At 53.3% G+C, this 19,476-nt stretch overlaps 1 protein-coding gene across 1 annotated transcript; it reads right to left on the bottom strand.

Annotated features, from left to right (window-relative positions):
• Window positions 1–1,987: 1,987 nt before the first annotated feature.
• On the bottom strand, window positions 1,988–18,589 carry HECTD2 (HECT domain E3 ubiquitin protein ligase 2). Its single transcript, XM_032952463.2, has 21 exons — window positions 17,186–18,589; window positions 16,517–16,613; window positions 15,318–15,399; window positions 14,602–14,704; window positions 14,264–14,344; window positions 13,943–14,007; window positions 13,152–13,197; window positions 12,227–12,336; window positions 11,385–11,533; window positions 10,717–10,840; window positions 9,858–9,954; window positions 9,433–9,540; window positions 8,645–8,777; window positions 8,178–8,266; window positions 7,599–7,757; window positions 7,109–7,183; window positions 6,906–6,993; window positions 6,170–6,276; window positions 4,083–4,198; window positions 3,614–3,757; window positions 1,988–3,045 (listed from the first exon to the last, which is right to left on the bottom strand). Exons 1-21 carry the CDS (start codon window positions 17,585–17,587, stop codon window positions 2,925–2,927), a joined length of 2,496 nt encoding a protein of 831 aa, XP_032808354.1. The 5' UTR covers window positions 17,588–18,589; the 3' UTR covers window positions 1,988–2,924.
• Between the last annotated feature and the right edge of the window lie 887 nt (window positions 18,590–19,476).

Raw genomic sequence — 19,476 nt, 5'->3', positions numbered from 1 at the left:
GCTCCGAACTTCACGAACCCCACGACGCCGAGCGGCAGACACGAGGCGGGGTTCATGGCCCCCGTCTTGATCAGGAAGGATTTGCAGAATCTGGGTCGAGCTCCATGGCACCAACCCATACCATGAACCCCGCCTCGTGTCTGCCGCTCGGCGTCGTGGGGTTCGTGAAGTTCGGAGCCAGACCGAGGCACCCCGCGGGGGTGTCTGAGTGAGCCAGATGTCTGAATGAGCCAGGTGTCTGTGAGCCAGGTGTCTGAGTGAGCCACGTGTTATGGGTGAGCCAGGTGTCTGTGTGAGCCAGGTGTCTCAGTGAGTCAGGTGTCTGGCTCACTCCTCCTCCCTCCCGCGCAAACCACGAAGCCCGCATTGGCAGAGTCAGCGGTGGACGTGGGATGGGGGTCACTTTGAATTCTCACGAGGGACGCGCGCACGGCTCGCACGCGGCTCACGTGTGTGGCCAGCGGTTACCGATAAACTCCCGAAATGTTGGGGAGTCTCCACGGGGTCTGCATCTTTGCACGCTCACGGTTTAATTTGCAGGCTCAGCGAGTTAAATGCAACGTATATTTTTTGTAATCCAGCGTGTTTTTTCTGTCATTACATCAAAGTCGCCAAGCCGAAAACCACCAGTGACTGCCACTCTTCCGGCGGCAATAGGCAGACTTCTCAAAAATAATTTCGTAGCGTGCCCTGGAAATGACCCGAAAAAACTCTTGAAATCAATTACAGCTGGACATTTAAACCTGGACATTCAAACCTGGACATTCAAACCTGGACATTCAAACCTGGACATTTAAACCTGGACATTCAAACCGGACATTCAAACCGAACATTCAAATCTGGACATTCAAACCTGCACATTCAATACTGGACATTCAAACCTGGACATTTAAACCTGGACATTCAAACCTGGACATTAAAACCTGGACATTCAAACCTAGACATTTAAACCTGGACATTCAAACCTGGACATTTAAACCTGTACATTCAAACCTGGACATTCAAACCTGGAAATTCAAACCTGGACATTCAAACCTGGACATTTAAACCTGGACATTCAAACCTGGACATTTAAACCTGGACATTTAAACCTGGACATTTAAACCTGGACATTCAAATCTGGACATTTAAACCTGGACATTCAAACCTGGACATTTAAACCTGGACATTCAAATCTGGACATTCAAATCTGGACATTTAAACCTGGACATTTAAACCTGGACATTCAAACCTGGACATTCAAACCTGGACATTTAAACCTGGACATTCAAACCTGGACATTCAAACCTGGACATTTAAACCTGGACATTCCAACCTGGACATTCAAACCTGGACATTCAAACCTGGACATTCAAACCTGGACATTCAAATCTGGACATTCAAACCTGGACATTCAAACCTGGACATTTAAACCTGGACATTCAAACCTGGACATTCAAATCTGGACATTTAAACCTGGACATTTAAACCTGGACATTCAAGCCTGGACATTCAAACCTGGACATTCAAACCTGGACATTTAAACCTGGACATTCAAACCTGGACATTCAAACCTGGACATTTAAACCTAGACATTCAAACCTGGACATTTAAACCTGGACATTCAAATCTGGACATTTAAACCTGGACATTCAAACCTGGACATTTAAACCTGGACATTCAAATCTGGACATTTAAACCTGGAAATTCAAACCTGGACATTTAAACCTGGACATTCAAACCTGGACATTCAGACCTCATCTGGCGCGACGAGTTCACACGCGCCACCTAAGCTGCCTCTTCCACTCGAGATCATCCAATCAGTCGCCTCCAATAGCAGCATCCAAAGCCTGCGCTAGCCAAAGGCGGCAAGCATCTCGAGGCTGTGTTGCCTGTGCCTCGCAGCCGCAGCTGGGGTAGTCAAGGCAGCAGGTGTGGGTGAACCTTCCCCTTACTCGTGGCCAAGTAGGATTTGTAATGTAAAAAAAAGGGTCTACGGAGACACCGACATGACAACACCAAGTTTATTAGAGGTAGCAACAAAGTGCACTTGGCATGCCTCCTGTACTCACGCTTTACCAGATTAAAAGTTAAAAACACAATGTAACATTCCCAGTGTGAAGAAGAGACGAGGGTGTTTCATCAATGACCTCTATCTTCAAAGCGGCAACTATTTATCTTTTATATAATTACACGTTAATATATTTGCAAACTATGTGTTTCGGAAAATACATTAATTACAGGCCTTTGTCAATCTACCTCTTAGTGTAGCATTTGTGGTTTGATAGCCACACGAATAACCCACGTACTGTCCTTACTGCTGGCTAAAAGGAATTCCCCCCCCCATGTCACGTCATTAATGGGGATCGTTTGACCATACTTCACCACGCTGGTCAGTGCGGGTTGGTGAAGTGGGGGCCAAGCAACGGTTCGGACATCGCTCGCAACTGACGTTGGTCATGGCCGGGAATTGAACTCTGGTCGCTGGGCAACTAGCGCAGTGCACGAACCACCGCAGCACCGCTCTACCCAAGTAAAACACGGACGGTAGTGAGTGAGTTTATACAAAACAGCTATGGGACCACTGGGACGGGCAGCGGGGTTTTACTGCAACACAACCAGGCACTACTGAACTCCAACACACCATCACAATGGTGGTCCGCAGCGGCATGAACTGTCGAGTGCTCAGGCCGTGCAACTGCCCTGCGGGCCCAGGGGCCTTCGCCGACAATGCTGCCCAGTGCGGGCCGGTGGAGGCAGACGGCGTAGACGAGGGAGCGCAAGAAGCACGATTCGGCAAAACCGGCGAATGTTTCTGCGCCGCCCATCGCCGCCCATCGCCGCCCATCGCCACACACAACGTCGCGCCGCGGCAGCCCCTAGCACCGTCCAGGCGTGGAGGCCGCCCATCCAGGCAGTGGCATCCGAGACGACCTCTTGGTCGGTCACTCGAGGCCGAAGCCCTCCGAGTTGGAGATGGCGATGCACAGCTTGGTCCGCAGGGAGCGGCGGGAGCGGTACGGGGGCAGGCACAGCTGGTTAAAGCACGTGTGCGCCACGGGCAGCCTGCGCTCGCACAAAACAAACGCACAGATCCCCCCCGTGGAGCCCCTCGTTAGGCAACAGCGGCACGTGCTTGCTAGCGAGCATCTATGGAGGCCAGCACGGTGCGTGGAGGAGGTGGTGTGGCCAGCACTATGTCCGTCCGTCTTTTTCTTCACCAAACACTGACATTTACATAAGGCACCGGGTACTAATTTAGGGCCGAGTTAACCTAAAGGAGGCCCTGATCCAGTTCAGATAATCACTAGCCACTGATGTTAGCAGTGACCCAGAATCAAATTTAGGTTGACGGGTTCATAGCACAGTCAGTGGGCACGTGGATGCACTGTGGGGGGGGGGGTACCTACCAGTCAGTGGGCACGTGGATGCACTGTGGGGGGGGGGGTACCTACCAGTCAGTGGGCACGTGGATGCACTGTGGGGGGGGGTACCTACCAGTCAGTGGACACGTGGATGCACTGTGGGGGGGGGGGGTACCTACCAGTCAGTGGGCACGTGGATGCACTGTGGGGGGGGGGGTACCTACCAGTCAGTGGGCACGTGGATGCACTGTGGGGGGGGGGGTACCTACCAGTCAGTGGGCACGTGGATGCGTGAAATCTTGAAGTGCAGCTCCTGCACACCGCCCACTGGCACCCGGTCGCTTCCCGTCGCAAAGTGCAGGAGGCGTTTCTGCAGGTCGAGGGCGAATTCGTGCACCACCTCCCAGAAATACCTGGATGGCACGCACAGCCGTACACCATCACCACCTTCAGGATCCTCCACGGACCCACCCCTGCCCACCTCTCCCCTCTCACATTGCTCTACTCCACTCACGCTCTCCTACCTTGCTCCTCTCAAGTCAGTGTGTGGGGGCGAGTGTAGGCTGCAAGGGTCTGCGGGTGAGCCAATGCGTTTGTGGCCGATGGTGAGTCGGTGTGTGAGTGAGTCGGTGTGCGGGTGAGTCAATGCGATGGCGAGTGATGGCGAGTCGGTGTGTGAGTGAGTGTTCACAATGTGCAATGAGTCGGTGTGTGGACGAGTCGGTGAGTGTGACTCACCGCACAGTGGGGTCGCTGGCGGTGTAGCCCTCATATTCAGTGGCCGACTGCAGGGCCCGGAGGTCCAGGGTCGCGGAGCCGCACACGAGCGTCTCCACCTCCTCCGCACGCAACATCTGCAAGCCGACGCATGGGTGTGCACAGCCCGGTGTGTACGGAAAGTGTATGCAGCCCATGTATGTGGATATCCGCGACAGAGCTTCTCTAAAGGAGTACATGGGGCTTCTACAAAGGTCCACAGAAGTCCCCTTCCTCCAATTACTGACCACACAGAGAGGTATGTGAACGCTATTGCGTGCATGGATCAAGAGTGAGCGTACAGGTGAGGGTAAAAAGTGAACAAGTGAGCTTTAAAGTACGTGGAAACAGATGGCTGTGCGTGTACAGTGAGGGAAAAAAGTATTTGATCCCCTGCTGATTTTGTATGTTGGCCCACTGACAAAGAAATTATCAGTCTTTAATTTTAATGGTAGGTTTATATGAACAGTGAGAGACAGAATAACAACAAAATCCAGAAAAACGCATGTCAAAAATGTTATAAATTGATTTGCATTTTAATGAGGGAAATAAGTATTTGACTCCCTCTCAATCAGAAAGATTTCTGGCTCCCAGGTGTCTTTTATACAGGTAACGAGCTGAGATTAGGAGCACACTCTTAAAGGGAGTGCTCCTAATCTCAGCTTCTTACCTGTATAAAAGACACCTGTCCACAGTAGCAATTAATCAATCAGATTCCAAACTCTCCACCATGGCCAAGACCAAAGAGCTCTCCAAGGATGTCAGGGACAAGATTGTAGACCTACACAAGGCTGGAATGGGCTACAAGACCATTGCCAAGCAGCTTGGTGAGAAGGTGACAACAGTTGGTGCAATTATTCGCAAATGGAAGAAACACAAAAGAACTGTCAATCTCCTTCGGCCTGGGGCTCCATGCAAGATCTCACCTCGTGGAGTTGCAATGATCATGAGAACGGTGAGGAATCAGCCCAGAACCACACGGGAGGATCTTATCAATGATCTCAAGGCAGCTGGGACCATGGTCACCAAGAAAACAATTGGTAACACACTACGCCGTGAAGGACTGAAATCCTGCAGCGCCCGCAAGGTCCCCCTGGTTAAGAAAGCACATATACATGCCCGTCTGAAGTTTGCCAATGAACATCTGAATGATTCAGTGGATAACTGGGTGAAAGTGTTGTGGTAAGATGAGACCAAAATGGAGCTCTTTGGCATCAACTCAACTCGCCGTGTTTGGAGGAGGAGGAATGCTGCCTATGACCCCAAGAACACCATCCCCACCGTTAAACATGGAGGTGGAAACATTATGCTTTGGGGGTATTTTTCTGCTAAGGGGACAGGACAACTTCACCACATCAAAAGGATGATGGACGGGGCCATGTACCGTTAAATCTTGGGTGAGAACCTCCTTCCCTCAGCAAAGGCATTGAAAATGGGTCATGGATGGGTATTCCAGCATGACAATGACCCAAAACACACGGCCAAGGTAACAAAGGAGTGGCTCAAGAAGAAGCACATTAAGGTCCTGGAGTGGCCTAGCCAGTCTCCAGACCTTAATCCCATAGAAAATCTGTGGAAGGAGCTGAAGGTTCGAGTTGCCAAACGTCAGCCTCGAAACCTTAATGACTTGAAGAAGATCTGCAAAGAGGAGTGGGACAAAATCCCTCCTGAGATGTGTGCAAACCTGGTGGCCAACTACAAGAAACGTCTGACCTCTGTGATTGCCAACAAGGGTTTTGCCACCAAGTACTAAGTCATGTTTTGCAGAGGGGTCAAATACTTACTTCTCTCATTAAAATGCAAATCAATTTATAACATTATGACATGCGTTTTTCTGGATTTTGTTGTTGTTATTCTGTCTCTCACTGTTCAAATAAACCTACCATTAAAATTATAGACTGATCATTTCTTTGTCAGTGGGCAAACGTACATCAGCAGGGGATCAAATACTTTTTTCCCTCCCTGCATACACAGGCGTACGTGCGTGCACACTCGGCATGTACGTACGTGTACACACAGCTTGTGTGTGGATGCGCGCACGCTCGCTGTGCGTGTGGGTGTGTACGCACTGCGAGTGCCGGAGAGGTGCACACGCTGTGGAAGCCGTGGTAGAAGGCAGCGAACCGCTGGCACACCGACGTGTTGAGAAGGTAATCCACGTACATGGCCACAAACTCTGGGGGTTCACGCACATTCCACAGTACTATCAGGGACACGCAAGCACTGATGGTCCAGAGGCAACTGAAGCATCGTCATGAGTCTCGGGTATTCTGGTAAAATGTCCAGAAGCAATGCTAAACTTCACACAACACATACAACTAATTTCCAGCCAACCCGGACTTTATATCGGTGCACGTAACTCTAACCACGAAGCAAATGCTAACTGCCCAAGCTAAAGGGTCACCACTGGTTAAACGTTTCCTCCCTTGTCTTGAACTGGTATTCAGCGAAATATGAATGTGAGATTGACCGGCACTCAGCATAATCCGCTAATTTATTTCTGTAATGCATAATCCGCTAATTTATTTCTGTAATACCTGATGCAGTCTTAAGAAAATGTCTATGATTGCGCCTACAAGCCCAAGCAGCAACTTTTGAAATCCATTGCCTAGAGAGTAAAATCCACGATTGTCAGCTGACATTGCGTGCCTACAACGACTGCACCTAACCCTACTTAGCACACGAACAGCTCAACTGCGTATCACGTGGCCCATGACAGACACATATAAGCATGTCTATTCCACCACATCAACCCTTCCTAACCTTCAAAGTGACACCACCCAGCCCTGGCTTGACTCCACTCACCGTCTCGGTTCAGATTGGTGACAGGGATGGAGGCACCTCCTGGACACAGCTCGTGGCTTCTCACAGAACCAAACTCATCACTCGATACCTGGCAGTAAGGGTGAGTGCAAATCAGGTGCGCGGGGTGAGTTGGTGTGGGTGGTGAATTGGTGAATGAGGGTGATTACAGGGTGAGGTGCGAGGAGGAAGGGGGGAAAGATCACCTGGAAGGTAGCACACATGTCCGTTTCCACGTCGCCTTCGTACAGAAGCAGCTCCTGCAGCCCGTGTGCCAGCTCCTGGGAGGCGATGGTACAGGGCAAGACTTAATCACACTCCACACCAACAGGACCATCACCACGATGACACGGGGTACAGCGTCACAAGCCACACCGACATCACAGAGTGGGTAGAGGCACAGCACACCATCACATATCACTCCACCATCACACCAAATGCATTTGTGTTTTAACTTACAGCACACCCGCAACATCGACTGGTGAGCCAAGCGTACATCTAACTACTGTGCTTCTAAGCGCATTGCTTCGTCTCTAAATCACGAACGTGCCACAGGAGCCAGCCCTAAGGGTGCAACGTGCCAACGCGAGAGAGACTGGGGCACCCGTGGGGTGGAATGTTGCCGCACAGCCCCGCAGCGCGAGCGGTTTAACGACGCGCTAGGGATGTGCCGTTAGCGCGTGGGGCGCGCGGTACCGGCATGACGCAGCCCAGGTCGCCGAGCGTGAGCGCGCAGAGCCCCACAGGCACGCCGGGCTCGCTGGGCGCCAGCGGCGGGCTCAGCAGCTTGCGGTAGCAGCACAGCGGGAAGTGAAGGTCCAGGGGTATGCTGTTGTACACAGCGAGCCCCATCAGCTGAGGTAGGAACTTTCGGTTAACGAGGAATAATCAAAGCTGGAACTCTGGCCTTCCACGATAGCTGCGGCCAACAAATTCCTGGGAGGCTCCACCAGGACACGTGGTGGGCTGGCAGCCCCGACTTAAGCCCCACCGACTTTTACATAGCCACGCCCACTCGATCGCTAGTCCCGCCCAGTGCGTAGCCTTGCTGTTCACAGGCCCCACCTTTTCTGCAGCTAACTCCGCCCACTGCTCAGGTAGCCCCACCCCTTTGCAGTGCCATTCTAAATCGGTCACAAAATGAACACGGCTACCTAACTCTACGTGCATGCAAGAATGCGCCACAGTTTTGTGAGCTCTCGTGTATATATATACAATTATATGTTTACAAAATGTAAAAGTGTTTATGTGATCCCTCCCTTTCCGCAAAGATACGGTCCCGATGAGAGAGAACTCCGAGTAGTTGTCGCAGTTGAAGCTGCGGAACCAGTAGCAGCGTGCCTCCCTGTGGTACACGAACATTCCTGCATGCAACCCTCAGGGACACAAAGACAAAGATCCCCCGATGATAGCATTCAGAATCAGAATATTTATTTATACTCGAGGAATCCGATTGAGCTATAAAGCTTCAAAAAATATACAAATAAAACTAAACTATTTTTATTTTACCAGTTAAAGCCTACTGAGCTATTAACAGATTTTTCAGAAGTGACCTGGCCACAAATTATAGCTCAACAGAGTGGATCATCGTTTGAAAATCTATAGCAGCAAAATAATCGAGCCGTTGGGGCCAGTGCCGTTAACGAAGACCGACGAAGGCGAACGAGGGGGTGTCGCGGCTAGCACCACGCCCAGCCGCATTTGAGTTGTCAACTTCCAGCTGGAGGTCGGCAATCACCCACCGTAGTCGGGGCGCAGGACCTGTCGGATGAGCAGCAGGAACCACTCCTTGGTGAGGCCGCCCATGTCAAGCCCCACCTCGCCAACAAACTCCACGCGCAGCTTCTTCTTCAGCTCGGCACGCTTGCGCGCCAGCTGCAAGGGCGGGCCAGGAGTGTGTTCAGTTTGTTCTCCTACTCCCCCGCACCTCCCAATTAGCATGGTAGGCTACGTACGGTGCGAAAAAAGTTCAACGTACATACGTATACATCCAAGAGCTTTGCGACGAATCGCCGACCACCCCGACGAAGTACACCCTCTCGCGTCACAGTGCACGTGCCGGAGTGCCGCAGTCGTGTTGTGCTGGTGCATGCTGGAGGGGATGGTGTGGTAGTGGTGGTGTACTGCTGGGGGTGTGGTAGTGGTGGTGTACTGCTGGGGGTGTGGTAGTGGTGGTGTACTGCTGGGGGTGTGGTAGTGGTGGTGTACTGCTGGGGGTGTGGTAGTGGTGGTGTACTGCTGGGGGTGTGGTGGTAGTGGTGGTGTATTCGTGGGAGTGTGCTAATGCAATTGCTGGTAGTGTTCTGGTGGTGTTATACGGTCATATTATGGTGTACGGATGGTATCGTGCCGGTGTATTGGTGTCCGTGTGCTGTCGTGTTTGTAGCTGTGCGGGTGGTGATGGTATGATTGTGGTGGTGTGCTGCTGGTGGTGCATTGGTGGTTGCGTTGCTGGTGTTGGTATGTCACTAGTGGCAGTGTGACTGCCGTGATAGTTGGTGTGCTGCCGTGGTAGTTGGTGTGCCGGAACCTCGCTGAGTGAGTCGACCACGAGGTGTGCACGTCGCACTCTCAGGGTGAGGAACAGTGAGTCGACGTCGGGCCGCTCCCGGCGAGAGACGCGCTCCACCACACTGCGCTGGTTGCACGACCCCGGCAAATCACCAGCAGCACCAGCGACAGACACACGCGCACGCACAGCGCCGTGATACATTTACAGTTCCGCTGCATTTTTAAACGAGGTACTCTAACACGCAGGACAAATGTAATGGACAGATTCAGAATGGTAATAAGGCCAAAATGGTCGCACCTTTGCCGCTACAGCAGGGCATAACAGACTTCTACCGTCATGCAGTGTTGTACACTGCAGTGGAAATGCTCAACATAAAATGCAACCGAGTGATGATTTTTAGGTAAATTAACACGTGAGAGACATGGAAGTGTGCGCCACCACACCCTGGCCATGGTGACCATCTGCTGCTCCGAGTCCTGCTGGATGATGGCCTTCTTGGCGTGGATGGACAGCATCCATGGAAACTGGCAAAATGAGAACCTGCCGGAGCACAGCACCACACCACCTTCCCTAAACTGCCCTTAACTTCCACGCCATTTTCACCAGTCCTCACTAGACTCACTCTACACCACCTGAGCACTCTCATCGATTAGCACCGCACCACTTTCATCATTGCACGACTCTTGCCACCTACACTACCCGTCTCCACCACACTACTCACCATCCTTGCACCACTATCACAGCACCACACCACCACTCGCACTACCGTAATGCACACCTGACATGCCGACACCAATCTCATTATCCTCACCCACCACACCACTATCACACCTCACCACTCCACTCTCATTACCCTCACCCACGACACCACTCAACAGTTAACACATCGCATCACATATCTTTGCTTTTTACATCATTATCAACTACCGTGTGTGTGTAGTGTAGTGATGGCTGTGGGGAGCGGTAGTGCAGCGCTTCGCGCTACGCTCCGCTACGAACCCAGCAACCCAAGTTCGATGCCCACTCACGGCCCACACCAGTGACGATTATCTGAACCGGTCCTGGGCCTCCCTTAGGTCGACTCAGCCTCAAATGAGTACCTAGTGCAGTGTGTAAACATTGCCACTAGGGAGACAAAGGCGGCCGGGCATGGTGCTGGCCACCCACCCCCTCGTGGCCGTGCTGGCCTTCATAGGTGCTCGCTAACAGCACTTGCCCCAACAGTCTGTTCAGGCTATACGGCGGATCTTTGATGCCTGTGTGGTGGGCCACGCGGGGGGGGGGGGGGGGTGGGAGTAGCACCTTTTGGCACGTGGGTTGCACTGCCAAGCAAGGTACTCCTGGGTCAGGTCCACGTGGTCGAGAGAAGAATTGTAGAACTCGGAGTAAGGCAGCCGAGGGGATGCACCCAGCACATTGGCTGCATCTGACACGCACATAAAATGCAAAAATAAAGATCCCCTATATAGCCTTAACAGACTGTTGGGGCAAGTGCCATTAACGAGGACCTATGAAGGTCGGCACGGTAGTGTGGTTGTGCATTTTGGCTGGGTGAAGAGTTGGTCGGTGAAGTGTGGGTCGAGGCAGTGTGGGTTGGGGCAGTGTGGGTCAGGGCAGTGTGGATCAGGGCAGTGTGGGTCGATGCAGCGTGGGTCGGGGCACTGTGGGACAATGCAGTGTGGGTCAAGGCAGTGTGGGTCAGGGCAGTGTGGGTCAGGGCAGTGTGGATCAGGGCAGTGTGGGTCGGTGCACTGTGGGACAATGCAGTGTGGGTCGGTGCAGTGTGGGTCGGTGCAGTGTGGGTTGGGGCAGTGTGGGTCGGTGCACTGTGGGACAATGCACTGTGGGACAATGCAGTGTGGGTATATTCCGGATGGTGCGAGCATGTCCAGTGCTGTGCACTGCGACAGACTGCATGCTGGTGTGTGTGCGGCAGGCTCCAGGTGGGCGCGGCGCGTGGAGGAACTGACAGAGCAGGGCCGTGACGCGCACGGCAGCCGGGATCCACCAGCTGCTCTTGGCCGGCGGTGGGAGCTGAGCGCCTTCGTCCTGGCTCAGGCGCAGCGACACCAGCGCGTGCAGCTGCCCGAGCAACGCCCGGAACCGCGAGATGTGCAGCCTGCCATCGCACGCAACGCCGGCACTCGAGATCGGGACGTCACCGTGGCCAAAGCCGTTGGACCTCACCACACCTCGCTATCAAGGCTTTCTACCCTCTTTGCCAGATCCTGTAGCTGCTGCAACAGCGGTAGGTCTGTTAATGTTATTTTTTTTAAGCGTTATCAAAAAATTGCATGCAAAAATATGAGAATATTCGTTTTTGCTTCATCAGCCTTCACCGACCGCATACTGACCAACATGATGAACTTTAATGAAACGAGTCCCACAACTGACATGTTGGAGTGAGACCTTAATCCAGCAGTGGAATGACAAAAAGGTTCTGTTTTTTTTCTACATGATGGGCAGTCATGTCACTGATCATATTGAAAACGTTGCACGGATTAAATGTTCTTATGTCCCAATTGGGTCGATTATCACTGAAATTGAACAAGATTCGATTATCGATTCTATGACTTTTAAAATGATCGATTTTAAATTGAAAAGATTAATTCCCCCAACTGTGGATAGTCTCACAGCTACCAGGGGAATTAGACATTTACACCACTGGCTCCAGGCTGTAAACTGATGGAAAAAAAAGCTTCACATTGTTAATTTGAGCAAGAAATTAGTTAGCAAGAAAACTATTATTTTTGAGTGGCCGTGCATATCATGTGGGTTGTGTGGGCTCTGGTTTTGAGATGGGAAAACTCACCTGTGCAGCCACTGCACGAGCGTGCGCTGCTCAGGGAGCGGCAGGGCCGACACCTGGCGCAGCACGTGCGCAAAAATTACACACGTGCTGCTCTGTCCAAACTGTGGATTCTGGACGCCGTGGCGGGCAAGGCAGAAACAGAGATAGAGGAGGTGAGGTTTAGCAAAGAACCTTGGTATCGGAGAAAAAATATCATCATTTTCTCCGATACCAAACCCACGGGTTTTTATCAGAGATTTGTTCACGAGGCAATTCAGATCTACAAACACAGACACACTTTCAACCGAGAAGATGGTTTCAAATTGAGCAACCATTGGAAAGATGTTCTAAATCGAACCAAACATTCAACTAATTTTCAATGGTACAGTATATTTTTCAAGTAGTGGTACCCCAAACTTTCGCAGCTTCTTAAAATCCCCTTTTCACACCACCAGCAGCATGTGGACGCTACCGTGCCCCCTCGCCAGCCTGCACAGGTCGACCCCCTCCCTATCTTTCATCATGCTAAGTCCGCCTATTAAATGCAAATGTATATGCTAATTCCTTTGTCAAGGCACCTTAATTACTCTCACACAGCGTAAAGGTTGCGGTCTGAGCTTGGCTGTGTTTCACTCCAGCGCTGTCCTCGAGACAGTCTGGTCCCTTCACCTGATGAAGGCCGCTTGTGTTGTGGCCGAAACGTCGTGATTTTTGTTGTTTTATTTTTTACCTACGTGACTTTACCGAATAGAACCAAAGAATATGGACAAGTACAGTTTATTCAAATAAAATTTTGTTTATAAACTGTATATAATGGATAGAAATGTATAAACTTTTCCAAAAAACGTATCCTACTAGCGAACAGGATGTAAATGTATGTCATTCATAATTTGACCAGATCGACCGAGCCAAGTACCCACAGCATAGACGGGGAGGGAGGTCGTACCTGCAACAGGATGAAGTACGCTCGCAAATCATCTTTAGTCCTCGGTCTGAAACGATGGATAAAAACAGGTGGCAGTGCCGTTTCCGTCGTCTTTAAAGCATTGGGTTTATAAACGTTTCAGTATATATCATGATTACCCAAAGCTAACAGGATTGCGTGCAAATGCAGTAACAATGACAAAAACCCACTAATGACCCAGCAGTGACTCAATTCCCTCCCCGAGACGCCACAATCCTCCGCAGCAAATCATGAATCACTGCAGCACACGCTGCGATTGTAAATTCACGACCGTTCAGCGTGCACCTTTTGAAGGGGCCTGCACATTCCCATACCTGTCAACCCCTTATCAATGCCTACCTTATTAGAGACTAATTCAGATCTTATTGGTCACCCTGTGCCCTTATAAATCTCAACGTTCATCCTACAAAGTCCCATCACAAGGGAAAAACACATAGACAAAAAAATGTTGCCCGTATTTAAACAGCTGTACGCTGTATGGACCCGAAAACGAAGTTTCCCTATACTGTACATTAATATGGGTAAACACACTGTACATTAATATGGGTAAACACACTTAAGCGGTGTGTTGTCCCCACCTGAAGAAGGACGCTTGTGTTGCGCCCGAAACGGCGTGATTTATTTAATTAATTTTTTTTACCTACGTGACTTTACCAAAAAAAAACAAAGAGTAGGTGTGCATCCCACAAATTAGCAGCGTAAAAGGTCTCCACTCGCGCACACGTGCAACGTCACGCGCTCAACAACCCACTCCTTCCACATCCCCAACTCACCCCCTCCACTCGCGCAGCAGGCTGTTGATGATTCCCTTCAGCGTGGCCTTCTGCACCTCTGCGGGCTGCGGTGCAGAACAACGCGCGCGGTCAGCTTCACAGCACAACGAGCACAGCGCGTTATACAGCGTGCGCCCACGCCACGCGCCGACGCTCACACCCAGTGTCCACAAGGCCAATGATGCAGTCAAACAATGCTCTTCTTATTGTTCATATCTTGCTGCTGATAAACGTATTAATATGTTAAGGTAGCGGTCGTGGGTCGCAGTGTTAGTACAAACTTATGAATGGGTAAAGGTGCGGCACAGTGTCGTTGCTGACCGTGTACAGGATGACATCGTAGACCGCATCGAGTAACGCAATGTGGACTCCTGCTCCATCCAGTCCCATGTGTAGCTCCCTCTAAAAACACACAAATACAAATATCTCCCGTGTAGCCTTTAACAAACTGTTGGGGCAAGTGCTCTTGGCAAGCACCTATGAAGGCCGGAACGGCACACGGGAGGGTGGGTGGCCAGAACCACATCCGACCGATTTTTACACATCGCACCAGCTATTCACTTGAGGCCGAGTCGACGAATACACACACACACACGATGACCCACGTGGCCACCCCCTGTACAGACACTGCCCATGTGACGGAGGCATTGTGGTCGTACCTTAAAAGCCGAGTTCACCTCCTGGAAGGAGTCGAAGGTGCGGGCGTAGAACTCCCGCACGAGACTCCAGTCGCCGCTTCCCTGGGCGCTCTCCACATCCTCGCTATTGCACGCACGGACAGCAACACGCGTCAGCATCAAAATACATCCCTTACCAGCGATGCTTTAGGAATCAACTCTCTCCACCTCTTGCGGTCTTTTCAATCTGCAGAACGTCTGCCACCCTAACCCTCCTTGTCCAAAACATCGTGTTTCCCCACAACACAAGTGTGCCCTTAAAGTTGTGCTAGTAGATTGTGTTCAACTGCCGTGTACGAACATGCAACCGGTAGCGATTCATACTGCTGCTCCGTGGAAACACGCTGAAGCCGAGGGAAACGTTATAAAAAAACTAAGGCTGGGATGCGATCCCACAACACCTGCATAGTAAAACTAAACAGCCTCGGGTTCTATCCCCTCGGCTACAACTCCTCAATGCAAAACAATTGCGCTTCATTCCTCCTTGGCATCTGTGGAGATGCCTTGGCCTCACCGCCCCCCTCCCACCCCAGGATATCAACTCTCTTGCCCCCCACACACACGTATGTATGCTGAACGTCTTTTCGCACCGTACATAGCCAACCGTGCTAATTGGAGGTCACAGACTCAGTGATGCGCCTGTTTGTAAAGCTGCAGGGCGCCACGCTGTGAATTGCGAGGCGCGGGTGCTCACTCACACGAACTGGCGTGCGGTCCTGTACCGCGGGACGTGAGGAGACGCCCTGCTCTTCTGTGCTCGGATGTCAGGCAGCTCCTGCCCTGTGCGTACACGCACAGCACACGGACCATCGCAAGCAGAACTTCACTGCTGGGAGGTGGACGGTGAGCAACAGGAGCAAGTGGCGGCGTAGCTATCGAATGTGCAGACGTTCGACTGCATCGGGTCCTATGGGCCCGAGGAGCCGAGCCACCAAGCTACGAAGAGGGAGGGGCTGGGTGGCCAGAACCCACCGGGGTACGTGCCAACCACGCTACTGCCTCTGGCCACGCAAGGCTGTGACCATAAAGCTTCAGCAAAGAGCAGAAAGGCGCGTGGACTCCTTCAGAATTGCGCACCTCCACAGGTGAGAGACAAGAGTGGCAATGGGACCCTCTCTGTGGGGGTAAATGGGGTCTGTGAGCGAGAGGTACACTTGATCTTCTTTGGTTCTTTCGGTAAAGTCACGTAGAATGAGAATAAAATAACAAATTGATAAAACAAAATAACACAATAAAATTCTCACGACACTTGAATCGATTGGCGTTGACCCGGGTCTCACCATCGTGGCCCAGGGGTGCCAAAACCTCCATAACTCCGAAACCAGAAGACCTATGAAGACGGGAGATGTCACTGAGCCCGATACGCACGTCAAATATGGAAATAAAAAACACACACAAAACACCCATAAAAAAGGGGGGCTGCTGGGGATTTGTGCGTGGCAACAGCTGTTTATTGCTTGTTTTGAAAGTACATCAGGATACTGGTCTGGTCATTCCCCAGCACGTTCTGCTTCTTACGGGGGCGGCCACCCCCTTGTCTTTGGGAGCGTGAACACTTGGAGGCAATGGCGCACCGGGCGCTCTCTTGGTACGGCCGGCGATCACGGTCGTGCTGGCGGGATCGACATCGTCGTCATCATCGCTCCCAGCGTCGCCCTCCGGCAGGACAGGGTGGTACCAGCGATGCTCCCAGAAAAAAACCTTAAACTATGCCCGGCCCACCAATATTTTGCGGTGACCTGGGCTACTGCCAATCGATTCACTTGTCCAAGGCCACTTAAGTGTTTTTGAATGCCCGGGGGAAAATGTCAGACAAGACCCCCTCGGCTAAGAAGAATGGAGCAAACTTCCCCACCTTCCCCTCACCCAACAGCCCTGGACCCTGTCCACCACCCACCTGGAGCCGCCTGGAAGAGGCAGGGGGGAGCCGGGAGCGATAAACGTCCCAGGCTCCTTGTGCGATCCTCGTCTGTCTCGCCGTTGCTCAGCTCCGGCTGAACAAACGAAATGGGAAAACCTCTCGATTCAAGCTGCCCTCGAATTCGTCGAAAAACGAGGCTCACCGCGAGACACCCTTGGGGATTCGTTGGTGAATGGGCCCCAGTCTCCCATGGATGCCCTGGGACGCGATGGTGAATGAGCCCCCCGATTATTGCTCTGGGAATTGTTGGTGATGCACTGGTTGTGGAAAGCTGTCCCTGGGAATCGTTGTTTCTTGTTGGTGGTGCTGGGCCCTGGGAGCTTCAACTCGGGCTGTGTTGCTCTCCTCTCTCCCGCATTTGCCTTCTGCTCCGATGTATATTTTTTAAAGCGTCTTGAGATGCGATTGCATTTAGACGCCACGTAAACTGACATCATTCTATGTATCGACACGAGCTACACGGTCCTCTCAACAGAAGCAATCCCTGATGAGAGAATGGCAGCGGAGTCCACGGGGTACCGGTGCCAGTTGTGAGCACACACAACACGGTACCTGGTCCAAAGGGGAGTACACGCAGTACCAGGTACCAGGGCGAGTACAAAAGTGACATGAGAGATACCAGCGTGAGTGAACACAGTTCGGTACCAGGTAGGGAGAGGTGAGCATTCCCCGTGTGCCCGGTCCCAGTGGGGGCAGCCTCCCGGACTCCTCCCGCTGTCGCCTCCGGCGCCGCCGCTCCCCCCCTCTGCTGCTTCCAGGGCCCGAGCCTCGCGGTGTCCGTGGCTCCTCGCCGCGACCCCCGAGGGGCGAGGGGAGGCGCGGGGCCCGCGGGGGCGAGGAGAGAGAAGGCTCGGGCCTCGGGCGCCGGTTCCCCTTGGGGTCCCGGTGCGAGCCTTCCCCCTGTCCCTCCTTGGTCCCCGTGTCCCCTCCGCCGGGTCGTGCTCCTCGCGCCTCCGCGGGGCCCGCGTCTCCTCCTCGCCTCGCCACGAGGCCCGTGTCCCCTCCTCTTCGTCCCCCCACGGGACCCGCGTCTCCTCGTCCCTCCATGGGCCCCGCATGTCCCGGGGACCTCGTCGCGGCGAGGGAGGGGAGTGAGGGGTGGCCCCCTGCGGTGTCTCGTGTCCGCTCTCGAATGTACGCACGCACGTAGTTGGGCTTCTTTCGCACCGTACGTAGCCAACCGTGCTAATCGGAGGCGCTTATGCCGCTGCAGGTGTGCGACGATTTAAGTGCCGCGTGATTGTGCGATTAACGCAAAATCAGTGATTTCGCGCGATTCTATCGATTGCACAAACTCTTCATTAAATACCACGATTATCCAGTCACCGTGCCGCAAGTGAAGACCGTGCGATTAAAGTCACGCACTGCAACCTACGTTCGTGATGGGTAACAGACGGTGCGCGCATCACCACTGATGGGAGATCTGCGATGAATCTTCGTGCGCCGACGCTGCGGGTGTTGAAACGTCGCCGTGGCGATGCTGCCCCATGTGCACGCGTGCGCGGGTCGACGTTGTTGTGCCAACAACGCTCACGACGACGACGTCGTGGTGGTGGTGGTGTTGTTGTTGTTGTCAGCACCACACACACACCGTGAAACGACGAACGCGGCCCGACGATTCCGATCGGAGTCGTCGAGTGGTGACGGTGCGGGCTGCGACTCTCTCACACTCTCACTTTCAACTTGCGACTCTCTCACTCTCAACTTGCGACTCTCTCACTTTCAACTTGCAACTCTCTCACTCTCAACTTGCGGCTCTCACACACTCCCTCACTTTCAACTTGCGACTCGCGCAACCAGTCGACAAGGCGATGACAACCACCACTACCACAACCACCACCACAACCACCACAACCACTACCACAACCACCACCACCACTACCACACCCCCCCGCGGAGGTCGACGCTGCACGCGCGACTAATGCGACGCGACAGCGGCGACCAATGAATTCCACCTTCGTCGAATTAAACTCATGGGCGGTCGCATCGCTGTTCGCCCTCCCAACCTGCCTCCCTCCCTGCCCCTCTCTCGTCTACGTGACCCCGACAAGACGGGGACCCCCCCCGACAAGACGGGGACCCCCCCCCCCGACAGGACGGGGACCCCCCCCGACAGGACCCCCCCCCCGACAGGACCCCCCCCCCGACAAGACGGGTACCCCCCCGACAGGACGGGGACCCCCCCGACAGCACGGGGACCCCCCCGACAGCACGGGGACCCCCCCAACAGGACCCCCTCCGACAGCACGGGGACCCCCCCCCCCCCTACTCGCTGCGCGGGCCGAACGGGCTCGGGCGATGTCGCGAAGCGGCGCCGCCGACGCCCGGCAAGTTCCACAACGCGCGCGAAGCGGCGTGGCTCAACGGTCAAGGGCGCCGTGCCGACATTACTCGGAGCGATGTTTCTGTGAGCGCGCCGCCGCCGCCGCCATCAGCACGGACGACGCCGTCGCCTCCACGCCGCGCCAGCCCCTCGGAGACGAGCGCGGGCGCCATGACGGCGTCGCCAGGGGCAACGGCGGCCTCGAGTCACGCGCGGGGGGGAGGGGCGCGGCGGCGTGACGTCACGCGCGGCCGCTCACGTGACCCCCGTCACCTTGACCCCCCCCCCCCGCGTTCGTTGCGTGCGGGGAGTAAATCCGATGAGCTGTAAAGCTCTTTGGTGTCCAGTAAGGGGCGGGGGGGGGGGCTCAGAATGTTACAACAACAGCAACCACCACAATACAAAAATAACGACAGGAGAGCAAGGTGTAGGAAAGGTAATTCAGTCGCCGTGGCTAGACTATGACCCCTGTAATCAATGCCTTAAAGTTGCTGGATGATCGCACGAATCGCACAGGACCCGACTCAGTCACTCTGTAGTCAAAAGTGTGATTTCACGCTCCCGACGAGTATTGTTGTGGCCGAAACGTCGTGGGAATTTTATTTTATTACTT

This window comes from Petromyzon marinus, chromosome 11, assembly GCF_048934315.1.
Source record: "Petromyzon marinus isolate PM22_M1 ecotype Great Lakes invasive population chromosome 11, UKy_Petmar_22M1.pri1.0, whole genome shotgun sequence".
NCBI lineage: Eukaryota > Metazoa > Chordata > Hyperoartia > Petromyzontiformes > Petromyzontidae > Petromyzon > Petromyzon marinus.
The sequence above is the reverse complement of the archived record's forward strand: the minus strand, read 5'-3'. Positions and strand labels throughout refer to the sequence as shown.

What these genes read in the sequence shown, in the direction of transcription:
- HECTD2 (XM_032952463.2), bottom strand. Translation starts at nt 17,587, where the DNA reads ATGGAGGGACGAGGAGACGCGGGTCCCGTGGGGGGACGAAGAGGAGGG. An exon ending in CCTCTTCCAGGCGGCTCCAG is followed by an intron (nt 15,400 to 16,516) that starts GTGGGTGGTGGA and finishes GTGTACGCACAG; the next exon opens with GGCAGGAGCTGCCTGACATC. An exon ending in ACGATGTCATCCTGTACACG is followed by an intron (nt 14,008 to 14,263) that starts GTCAGCAACGAC and finishes TCTGCACCGCAG; the next exon opens with CCCGCAGAGGTGCAGAAGGC.